This window comes from Antechinus flavipes, chromosome 5, assembly GCF_016432865.1.
Source record: "Antechinus flavipes isolate AdamAnt ecotype Samford, QLD, Australia chromosome 5, AdamAnt_v2, whole genome shotgun sequence".
NCBI classification, from domain to species: Eukaryota; Metazoa; Chordata; class Mammalia; order Dasyuromorphia; family Dasyuridae; genus Antechinus; species Antechinus flavipes.
In genome coordinates this window covers 110,149,130-110,161,600 of record NC_067402.1, presented here as the reverse complement: position 1 = coordinate 110,161,600, position 12,471 = coordinate 110,149,130, and the positions used below count along the sequence as shown (strand labels likewise).

General features: G+C 35.0%; 1 protein-coding gene across 4 annotated transcripts in view; it reads left to right on the top strand.

Moving 5' to 3' along the window:
- The window catches only part of EXOC4 (exocyst complex component 4), a 931,688-nt gene that overhangs the window by 239,316 nt on the left and 679,901 nt on the right, over positions 1-12,471 (top strand). For all 4 annotated transcript variants that reach the window (XM_052001552.1, XM_052001551.1, XM_052001550.1 and 1 more), the window contains exon 9: positions 2,653-2,741. In XM_052001552.1, the coding sequence (XP_051857512.1) occupies positions 2,653-2,741 (89 nt within the window). The remainder of the gene's footprint in view (positions 1-2,652; positions 2,742-12,471) is intronic.

Here is a 12,471-nt window from a genome sequence, read left to right as displayed (position 1 = left end):
TGTATCTACTGTCCATTGGAGGGTTTTGTTTTTGTGTTTTTAAATTTCAGTGTTCAACTGCACCCTACCAATGGATTCATTCTTCAGTTGTTGTTCAGTCATTTCAATTGCGTCCAGTTCTTCTTGACCACACAAATGACTGGCCATAGGATTTTCTTAGCAAAAGACACTGGAGTGGTTTTCCATTTCCTTCTCCAGTGATAAACAGGCCAAGGTCACCCAACTAGAAAGTTTCCAGAACTGGATTTGAACTCAGATCTTTCTGATTCTTTTTCTAACTTGATTTTTTAAAATTGTCTCAGATTTTAAGAATCTATTCAGTTTTGTTTTACATACTTTTGATTTGATTTTTTTATATTAATTTTTATATTATTTCAGTTTTTATTAATTTTCTCTATGCCTCCTTGTACAAGGCCATATAAAATAGGTAACAATCTCTCTCACTTGGTTATTGCAAAACTGTTTTTATGGAAGATAGTAACATACATTTAATTATGTAAAAGTGTTTTATTTGATACTTTGTAGAGCAAAAAACGAATGATATTTTAACAGATATATTGCCTCAAGAGCTCTAAATTGTAGTTTGTGACTTTGGGTTAGTTAGTTAGCAGTATTTCTAGAGTAATCCTGATTACAAAAGCCTTCTGGGAGTGACAGAAGTGTTGCTGTCCAAATAGAAGGTGAGAGAGCTGAAATACTGAATCTTTTCTGAACTGGGTGGTAATACGCTCATAATCATATTTAAAATGATTATTTTTTTAGCCTTATGATTTTATTTTAATTTAATTTAATTTAACTTTTTTATAGCTTTTTATATACAAAACATATGTATGGGTAATTTTTCAACATTGACCCTTGCAAAAACTTCTGTTTCAACTTTTCCCCTCCTTCCCTTCATCCCCTCTCCTAGATGACAGGTAGTCCAATACATGTTAAAGTATATGTTAAATACTCTCTCTCTCTCTCTCTCTATATATATATATATATGTGTGTGTGTGTGTATATATATATATATATGTATGTATATATATATGCATTTTAATTTAACTTTTTGTTTATTTTTAACACACATGAATCATGTTGGGAAAGAAAAAATCAGAACAAAAGAGAAAAACTTGGGAGAGAGAAAAAAAGAAAAAAAAAAACGTAGCATGTGTTGATTCACATTCAATCTCCTTAGCTCTTTTTCTGAATGTAGATGGCATTTTCTGTCCAAAGTTTATTGGGATTGCTTTGGATCACTGAACCACTGAGAAGAATCAAGTCTTTCATAGTTGATCATTACACATTCTTGATGTTATTGTGTACAATATATTCCTGGTTCTGCTTGTTTTGCTCAGCATCAGTTCATGTAAATCTTTTCAGGCCTTTGTAAAATCAGCTTGTTTGTCATTTTTTATATAACAATAATATTGCATTACCTTATAGAACAATAATATTACATTACTTTCATGTACCACAACTTGTTCAGACATTCCCAGTTGATGGGCATCCACTCAGTTTCTAGTTCCTTGCTTTCACAAAAAGAGCTGCTACGAAAACTTTTGCACATGTGGGTACTTTCCTCTCCTTTATGATTACCTTGGAATATGGACTCAGTAGTGGCACTGCTGGGTCAAAACTTAAAATGATTCTTATTACTCCACAATTCTGATCTTGTCATGCCTCTGCTCAAAAATCACCAGTTCCTCCCTAGTGCTTTTAGGATAAGACTGCAGCTTAATGTAGTATCCTCCAATCTGACACCAAACACTCTTGGCAGGTATATTTTATATTACTTCTCTTGTTATATGTACCCTATATTCCTATTCCCTAAAAATTGGTGTTTTTGCACAGGCTATCCCCAATCTTCTTCTGTGGCCTGCCTATTAGCATCCTTAGCCCCTTTTAAGGCTTAGTCCCACAGGATGCATTTCTTGGTCCCCTAGATATTAGGTTCTCTCCGTTAATTACCTTGTATTTATTCAGTGCTGTTTATTGGAGGAAACTTATTTTGGGGAGAGAATATTGAACCTGGAGGTAGGAAAACATGTGTCAAGATCCTGCCCCTGACACTTTCTAGTTGTTTGATTATAACTGGATTATTTAAGTTTTATGAGCTGCTATTTTCTCTTCTGTAAAAGGCATATGAAAATATCTATAATACCCACTCTTTAGGACTGTTATGAGATTCAAATGAGATATTGAAAATAAGACACTCTGAAAACATTAAAGCATTATTATACCAATGTTAATTCTAATGTTACTCTCTCTTCTCATCCCCTTAATATAAGGTGTACTTGTTGAGGACAGGAATTGTGCATTTGGTTTGTTTTTCATCTTTTCATCTCCAGCATTTTGGATATTGAGTTGCATGTAGTAGTCACTTAATAAATGTTTCTAAGATTGTTGAAGTATCGAATGTAGATTAAACCTGGGAAAAGGCTTACCAGGAGACTGAAAAGAGTTTGAACAGTTCAGCAGAAGTCAGATACTGACCTTGGTCTTGTTACTGTTGTTATTCTTCTTCTTTGCTTCCCGTAGTTTTCTTGGCCATGATGCTGAAGGAGCAGGTGTGAGGTGATTGGGATATTGTTCTTTTGGATTAAATGGCTTTTGGTTGGTCTGTTCTATTAGCATATAAACCTTTCCTGGCCTTCTGTTCCACTGTAGGTTTGAGTCATCCTCCCATGCTATCAGCATGAGTGCTTATTTGCGTGAGCAGAGAAGGGAGCTGTACAGCCGCAGTGGAGAACTTCAAGGTAGGTAACAAAACTTCCCAAGCAAAGTTATTTTTATGGGCAAAGTAGGAAGTTTTCCTGACTTGTGAGTTTATAGCCTTTATTCACAGATTATTTTTGAAGATAACAGAAACTTAAAGACTTGCTAATCTGTTTCTCCTATCACTTCCCAGCATCTGCTGTAGGGCAGCTCAAACTGCCATTATGACCACAGAATTCAGACTAGTTGCTATTCAAGGAGCTCAAGGCAAAATTGGGATCAGAGGCTTCATGCTCAAAGCTGGCAGGCTTGGGCCTTGTCAGATTCCAGGAAAATTCCAGTATTCTGTTTCTGTCTGCCACCCTTGATTTTCATTATTATTTTTGAGAATTCCTGCAAGATGGAAGGCATGCCTGTGGGTTGCAATTTGAGAAATTTAGAGCCCATTATTATAAAAGGGAAGAAGGATAATTCTGGAGGTTATAGGCTAGTCAGCTTACTTATGGTATATGGAAAGATATTAGGACAAATTATCAAGAAATTAATCTGTGGACAACTAGAAGGGCACAAGGCAAAGGAATCTTACATGAGAGCAAATAACCTACGTTTATGGAAAGCAGATCATTGTCTTAAAAACACTGCCTTCTGTGACAGAGCGATGGACTTGATAGATAAAAAAAGAAGCAATACATGGATTTTGCTAAGGTTTTTGATTTTGTGCCACTTGATATTCTCAGTAAACTGATACTATGGAATCTGAATCAAAAAAATTGATTTCATGGTTGAAGAAGTGCTCAGACATATCTCCAAGGACTAGTGAAGAACAGAGCTTCATCATTTGGAATACTTGTGAAATGGTGAAGTAAGCGATCATTTTGGGATTCAGTTTTATTTCATATTATATTTTGGATTTGGAGAGTACAGGTGGCTAGTGATGGAGGTAGGTTTATTATGTTTCTAAATGCTTTGAAAGTTGGGGAATGTATGTTGATTGCTGTCTCAGACTCATCTTTTGGATGACAAGCTGAGTACCAGTCAGCAATGTACTAATGAGATATTGGGGCAGATTAGTAGAAGCACAACAGCCTGTGGATAAATAATCTTTCTTCTTTACTTTATTATTGATTGGATGCTGATTAGAATGCTATATATTATTTTGGTTCCCTCATTTTATGTGGAATATGTAGAAATTAGGTGGTTCCTAGGAAAGAGTAGAAAAAGTAACTAAAGTGACTGAAAAAAGAAATTATTGAAATGGAGCAAATTTAAATGCCATGTTCTTGTTGAACACTTGCTTTATGCAAGGTGTTGTCTGATAGTAGGCAATAGGTTAGTATTAGATGAGTGCTGCAGATAATAAATGAGTACTACAAGATCTTAGTGGATGGAAAGGTCACATTTTACTGCAAGTGAAATTGTACATGATTTCATCTTCCCAGAATATAGTTTTAAGCTAAATGACATATACTAACCCAACTTTGCATGATTAATGATGATTTAAATTTTTTTTCTAAAGAAGCTTTATTTGCAGGAGATCCATCAATTGACTTCTTGCATAAATGACATTTGTTCAGCACTGAATATATTGGAGCTGGGCATGGAAATGAACCTATTGGGAAAGTTTTCCATTTTTTAATAAAATCTCAAAAGTGTGGTACTAGGCAGAAATATTCTAATATAATAACCAATGCTCACTGAAGTATAAGGATCCTTTTTGGTAATGGAAAGAAGGTCAGACTAACTGTTAAAGGAGAACTTTGGCTCTTTTGCCAAATCACCTGATAGGAAAGCTGCCCATCAGCTAACCTGATCTTTTAAAAAGTTAGCTAATATTTCATTTGGGAAGGAAAGTTTCTGTGCCGAATGCTTTTAACATTTCAACAGGAAAAAAGAAAAGAGAAATCATAACTGCTTTCCATGATAAACGATTGTTCTTTTTCAGTCTTTCCATTAATCTGTCTGATCCATGGACCATAGCGATATCTGCATTTTAGCTTTATCCTTGAAAATCTAATTGAATTGTTGCATCAGATTGGTAGGCAGTGATGGAAAGCTGTCTCTTATGTGAATGCTGCACAGTTGTAAGCTTCTTTTCGCAGCAGCTCAGGCCACAGGGGTTGGCTGTTCCCACTACCACATAGGAGCATGACAAAGAAACCCACCAAAAAGAGCATCAAAGTAACATAAAAAATCTCATATTAAAAAAAGTCCCTTCTAACTTCCCTCCCCCACTTTTTTTTCAATTAAAGTGTTACACATTCGAAAAGCAAAGGAATTAAAAAATCAGGTCTTCCCAATTGGCTCTAAACATTATGGTACAGATGGTTCGTTATCCCTTCTACTTTTAGGGGTGGGCTAGTTCATTTTGAAGTTTTATGGAATAGATGGTAGATAGATGGCAGACTTCTGTGAAGTTCTCTGATTTTGTCAGTAGCAACCTATTTCTCTGAACCTCTTAAGGAATTTGATTCTATTTAAGTAATTGTGTTGTAAGATAACAAGAAAGATAATTATTTTAATGAATATTTAGTATGACCATAGTTTCTTGAATTAAATTGTCGTTAAATATTAAGATAAATTTAAGTGATAGTTTACCTCAGTTTTTGTGCATAATTCCAGAAGGAAAAGAAGGTTAGTTTGATTAATAGAGAATTCTTTGGGGAAAATATTTTGCTGTGAATTAGGCAGGTTGGCCCCATCTTTGCCACCAACCATCTGTGTGATCATAAGCAAAACTCTTTTACCATGTTTCTGTTTCCACATGTTGAAAGTGTGAATAATTATACTTGATTTACTGGCCTTTACATGTTGTGATGATAAAATTAAGCTACATATAAATATGAGTGCTCTTTGAAAAAATAAAAAGTGTGAAACAAGTTCAAGTGAGGCTATTATTTTTAAATGTAGGAATTTTGCTTTCCTTATTTCTGAATTTTACCTCTAATACTACTTATCACAGTAGGTAAGAACCTCATATATATATATATATTTTGACCTTTGTAACATAATGGCTTACGTTATCAAATGATTCAGGCTTTGGAATGATCTGATCTTACTACTTTAGAATTGCTATCTCCCAAAATAGCATCATAAGAGTTGGTTGCCAGTAATACCTGTATTCTAATCCGGCTTATTCTGGCTTTTGACATTTTTATTGAGTCTATTCCATTATAATTTATTGGTTGAGTTATAAAGCCTTAAAAATTTTCATCTCTATCTATTCCTTGACCTATATATAAAAATCCAGATTTATCATTGGTCAACTCGCTTGCAATTATTTATTTTGCAGAGTAATTCACTAAAAGATACTTTTAATTAATAAGTTCCCTGATAGTATATTTAAAATGCAACTTCATTTGTACACAATTTTTTAGCAATATGTCTTTTATAGAAAATGAGGTACCTTCGTATGGTAGAACAATTTTATATTTGTGTCATAAAATCCTATCACAGGTGTAGCTTTATTTGTTTAGGCTGGGTGAGAAAATACTTAAAGATCTGTTTACTATTTGTTTAGGGAATGGATAAACTATGCAGAGAACCATACAGAAATACAATTTTTTTCCTAAAATGGGCAGTTACTATAAAATTGTTCTAGTCTTTCATGTGTTAGCACTTTCATGCCTTAGAAACTCATCAAAACTTATTGCTAATTGTCCATTTAGGTTCTTGGGATTTTAATCTTGTCATTTAATTTTAATCAACATAAATATAACATTTGCTTCATAATGTGATATACTCATAGATTTTTAGCAAGACCTAAAATCTCTACTGTTGAAATTTCTTTTACTAGTGCAAATTGTATATATTTCTTTCTAAAATATTTCTTTTTTTTTTTAACTTTTTCTTTAAATTCAGAGTTTTAGAGTTCTTCCTTACTTATTGGTCCTCTCCTCCTCATTCTTTCTGTTAATTTTCTATGGAAATATACCCAATATTGAAAGACAGTAAAGATTGGAGCTATTCATCCACTATGTCTCATTCTCATAATATGGCTATTCAACTTCCTTTCTGTAGTTATAGGATAATAAAGTTTGATATGAAAGGGACCTTAGAGGTCTTGTACTTTCCTTTTCAAATGAAGAAATTGAAACCCTCCCAGAGAGATGATGTGATTTGTCCATAGGACACTGAATTGCACTTCAAGAATTGATTGTTAATGAAGAATTGGACTTTATTTTAATGGTCTCTATGGATTCTATTTCTAGTTTCCAAAATATTTTTCAGCTCTTATCATCAAGATCCCTCATAGTTTCAAAAATTATGTACTTTATTCGCTTTTTGAAAAAATATTAAATATCTGACTGCCATGGGATAAGAGGGACCCTATTCAGCACATAACCAAAAGTTTACATGTAATTTTATTTAATGATAAGATTCCAAAGGAAATTTTGAAATGCAGTTTTTACACGATTAAAATAAAATAAGTTCACTAAACCTAGGTTAAACTCAAGTTAACACCTTGTTTTAGATCATTAGATTTAAAGAAAGGACATTACCATTCATTTGACAAATGAAGAAACAGAACCCAGAGCAATTACTTAAGGATACAGATTTAGCCTTGATGATCTATTCCCTCATTCCTTATTGGCAAGTAATAATTGGTCACATGATATAGTTCATAGACCCTACCATAAAATTTTCAGTTGCTTTTTGTATCACCTAAAGTTGTAATTCTTTTGAAATCATGGTGCTTATAATTTATAGCCATGTAGTATCTGTGGGAGAATAGAGTTATTGTAAATATGGGCTTTCCAAAGAACTAGATACAAAATAATTGTACTTTGAATGAGGGCATCTTTAAATAAGCTATTGCACTTGAAAGTAATGGAATTTTATTACACTGTTAAAAAACAGTAAATATGAGGAATTATGAAAAGCACAGAAAGATTTTTATGTACTAATGGAGAATGAAATGGGCAGAACATGGTGAACAACGTACATTTGTATCCATGATGATATAAATATAAATTACAATATCACAAAAAAAGAGCTAAACTCTTAGGTAACTGCAATAACCTGTTTTGACCCTAGAGATCAGATGGTAAAACATACTCTCGTCTTTCTTTTGATCAAGCAATGGGAGCCTGAAACATATAAGTGACATGGTCATAGACACAGCCGGTTTCATTTAGTTGCTTTTTCTGGCATAAAGTGGGTATTCATTGGTGATATAAGGATTTATATTTGGTAAATATAGCAAATAGCAAAATATTGCAAAGCAAAAACAAAAGACTAGAAGGCATTAATAAAATTTAATTTAATTTAATTTAATTTTTATAAAGAATTGTAACTGACCCGACAGTATTCCATGCATGGTTCTTATCTTGGGTATAGTTAGGATTGTTCCAACAGAGACTTTTTCCTTCATTCTGAAGCATTCTGCTTCCTGAATATTCCCTGGCAGAGTTGGGGGAAAAGAAATCTTTGGATTTATAGCTGGAAGGGGTCATAGATCTAGGGCTAGCCATATCCCCTGTGGCCAAATACAGTCTTCTCATTTTATAGATGTAGAAACTGAGGCACAGAAAGATGACTTTTTCAGGTTTATGTAGCTCTTAAGGGTTTGAACTTGAGTTTTAATGACTTCATATTTAGCACCCTATGCACTCTGCTGTACAGTTGCCTCACTTTAGAGATAATCATTTTTTTTTTTCTCCTTTCTTCCGCTTATTCTGTTCTGGAAAAGAAAACCAATAGTGTTGTCTTTAGATAGTCCAATCAGCTAAGAAAGCATTAGAGCTACCCTTGTATGATTCTTTTACATCCAGGGCAGAGATTTGCTTCAGAATCATTAAAGGTTTTTAAAAATTGGGATATGGAAATCGCTTCCGGGGCGGAGCCAAGATGGCGGAGCCAAGATGGCGGAGCAGGCACACACGACTCTCTAAGCTCCTCTCATTACCCTCATAACCAAATATTTAATCCAGCCTCAAAAATAACTCTTCACAGCTTAAATTCATGAAGATAAGAAGCACTACAACTTACCAGCCGATCCAGAAGCTCGCCAGGAAAGGTTTGTCCTGAGGGGCCAGGAACAGACTAGTGCAGGCAGTGAGAGGCTAGCGTCCTGAGCAGACCAGGGGCGGGGATGATCTCTGTGGCTAGAGAAGTTATAGAGACGACTCTGCTATAGGCTAACTGCTCTGCCTTGATTACAAAGCAGTAAACTGGCAGAGAAGTTAAAGCCTAAAACAGATGGTCCTCTAAAAAACACCAGAACCTAACGAGATCTGGCTGTAACCCCTCAAACCCGGAAATGACTCAGGCAGACTTTACCCCAGGCCTGTGGCCACATCTGGCAGTTTGGGGCTTTTGCGGGGGCAGTTATTAATCTGCATGACAGGGGGGCACAGCCTGGGCAGCCTCTAATCGGCAGTGTGGGGGGCTCGGCCTGGGGCAATAGAACCTCCCCAGCTGACTGCACTTCCCGGGCAGACGCTTCCAGTCCCTGCAAATCCATTCACTGCTCAGCTGCTAATACCCACAGCCCCAGGGCAGGGTTTGGCTTGGGGCAGTGAAACTCTCACTGCTAAGTGTCTAGCCCCAGGGCAGTCATTATCTCACACAGCTGAGGTTCTTTGAAAGGCACTTTCCCAGCCCGGCCCTGCAGGCCTGAGTTACTTTCGGTTGGGGAACTCTTTCCCAGAGCATTCCAGTACCTCGCTGCTTTTTGTAGCCGGTGGACAGGACAGCTACCCCGTCCATATACCTTTTACTGCTCTGCAGAGGAAGCTGGTAACCTCCTGGCTCTGTAGGCAGACCTTACAGGCTTTAACAAAATGAGTAAAAAAATCAAAAGAACGATTGATAGTTTCTACACAGAAAGAGAACAGCTTTTCAACCCTGAAGAGACTAATAGCAGACAGTCTCCAGACGATTGTTGGTCTCCAATACAAAAGGCTCTCCTAGAAGAGACTATTCAAAACCTTAAAAGAGAGCTAGAAGAGAAATGGGGAAAGGAAAGAGAAGCTATGCAAAAGAGTACAGAAAAGGCACATAACTCATTAAAAGAAAAATTTGATAAAGTGGAAAAAGAAAACAACTTCCTGAAATGTGAATTGGAAAAGGTAAAAAACAGAGTTTGCGAATTGGAAAAAGAAAATGACTCACTAAAAAAAAAATTAGTGAAATGGAAAAAAATTTCATAGAGCAAAACAACTCAATTGGACATATACAAAAAGAAGTAAAAAAAAAGCTAATGAGGAAAATAACTCACTAAAAATTAGAACTGAACAAATAGAAATGACTGATTCATTGAGACATCAAGAATCAGTCAAGCAAAACCAAAAAAATGAAAGATTGGAAAAAAATGTCAAATATTTACTGGGAAAAACAACAGATCTGGAAAATAGATCTAGGAGAGATAACCTGAGGATCATCGGACTACCCAAAAATTATGATGAAAAAAAGAGCCTAGATACTATTTTACAGGAAATCATCAAAGAGAACTGCCCAGAAGTAATAGAACCGGAAGGGAAAATAGGCGTTGAAAGAATTCATCGAACACCTTCTGAAAAAGACCCTAAAATAAAGACTCCAAGGAATATTGTGGCCAAACTTCAGAATTTCCAGACTAAAGAAAAAATTTTACAAGCAGCCAGGAAAAAACAGTTCAAATACCGAGATGCCACAATAAGGGTCACGCAAGATCTGGCTGCATCAACATTAAAGGATCGAAGGACCTGGAATCAGATATTCTAAAAGGCAAAAGAACTTGGAATGCAGCCAAGAATAAACTATCCAGCTAAGCTGAGTATTTTTTTCCACGGAAGAAGATGGATATTTAATGAAATAGAGGAATTCCATCTGTTTCTAAGGAAAAAACCAGACTTAAACAAAAAATTTGATCTTCAACAACAGGAATCAAGAGAAGTTGAAAAAGGTAAAAGGAACTCTTGAGAACTGTATTTCTGTTGTGAATATATATAAAAATCATATGTATAATTTGATTTTACCAATATAACATAAAAAAGGGAAGTAGAAATAGAAAGGGCATAGTGCCAGAAAAAGGGAAGAAGGGAGATAAAAAGAGGGAAACTACATGCAACAATGAGACAGAGGAAACCTATCATATATGAGGGAACTTAGAGAGGGGGAGGAACATTGTGTGAATCCTACTCTCATCAGAGTTGGCTCAAAGGGGAAACAATTGACATATTTGTTTTACACAGATTCTTCTCTCACTTCATTAAAATGTGGGAGAGGAAAAGGGAGAAGGAAAAAGAGTAATAAGGGAAGGGTACAAGAAAGGGGAAGGGATTTCAAGGGAGGAGGGAGGGATACTAAAGAGGGAGAGCTGTGCAACGTTAGTGGGACCAATAGGGAAGAAGGGAAGGAGGGCAAGAAAAAGAAAAGTATAATCTGGGGATATTAGGATAACAGGAAATGCAGAATTGGTTATTTTAACCGCAAATGTGAATGGGATGAACTCTCCCATAAAGAGGAGGCGGATAGCAGACTGGATCAAAAGTCAGAACCCTACAATCTGTTGTTTACAGAAAACACATTTAAAACAGGAAGATACATACAGACTAAAGGTAAAAGGCTGGAGCAGAATCTATTATGCTTCAGGTGAAGTCAAAAAAGCAGGGGTAGCCATCCTTATCTCAGATCAAGCAAAAGCAAAGATTGATCTAATTAAAAGAGATAAGGAAGGAAACTATATCTTGCTTAAGGGTACTATAGAGAATGTAGCAATATCAGTATTAAACATATATGAACCAAGTGGTATTGCATCTAACTTCCTTAAAGAGAAGCTAAGAGAGTTGCGAGAAGAAATAGACAGCAAAACTATAATAGTGGGAGATCTCAATCTTGCACTCTCAGATTTAGATAAATCAAATCACAAAACAAATAAGAAAGAAATTAAAGAGGTAAATAGAATATTAGAAAAATTAGGTATGATAGATCTCTGGAGAAAACTGAATGGTGACAGAAAGGAGTATACTTTCTTCTCAGCAGTTCACCTACACAAAAATTGACCATATATTAGGACATAAAGACCTCAAAATTAAATGCAGGAAGGCAGAAATAGTAAATGCTTTTTTTTCAGATCACAACGCAATAAAAACTACATTTAACAAAAAGTTAGGTGTAAATAGACCAAAAAGTAATTGGAAACTAAATAATCTCATCTTAAAGAATGATTGGGTGAAACAGCAAATTATAGACACAATTAATAATTTCACTCAAGATAATGACAACAATGAGACATCATATCAAAATTTATGGGATGCAGCCAAAGCAGTAATAAGGGGAAATTTTATATCCTTAGAGGCTTACTTGAATAAAATAGAAAAAGAGAAGATCAATGAATTGGGCCTGGAACTTAAAAAGTTAGAAAAAGACCAAATTAAAAACCCCCAATCAATTACTAAACTTGAAATTCTAAAATTAAAAGGAGAAATTAATAATATAGAAAGTAAAAAAACTATTGAACTAATAAATAAAACTAAGAGTTGGTTTTATGAAAAAACCAATAAAATTGATAAACCTTTGGTAAATCTGATTAGAAAAAGGAGAGAGGGAAATCAAATTGGCAGTCTTAAAAATGAAAAAGGAGAACTTACCACTGATGAAGAGGAAATTAAAGAAATAATAAGGGGTTACTTTGCCCAACTTTATGCCAATAAATTTGATAACCTAAGTGAAATGGATGACTACCTCCAAAAATATAGGCTTCCCAGATTATCAGAGGAGGAAGTAAATTGCTTAAATAGTCCCATTTCAGAAAAAGAAATAGAACAAGCTATTAATCAACTCCCTAAA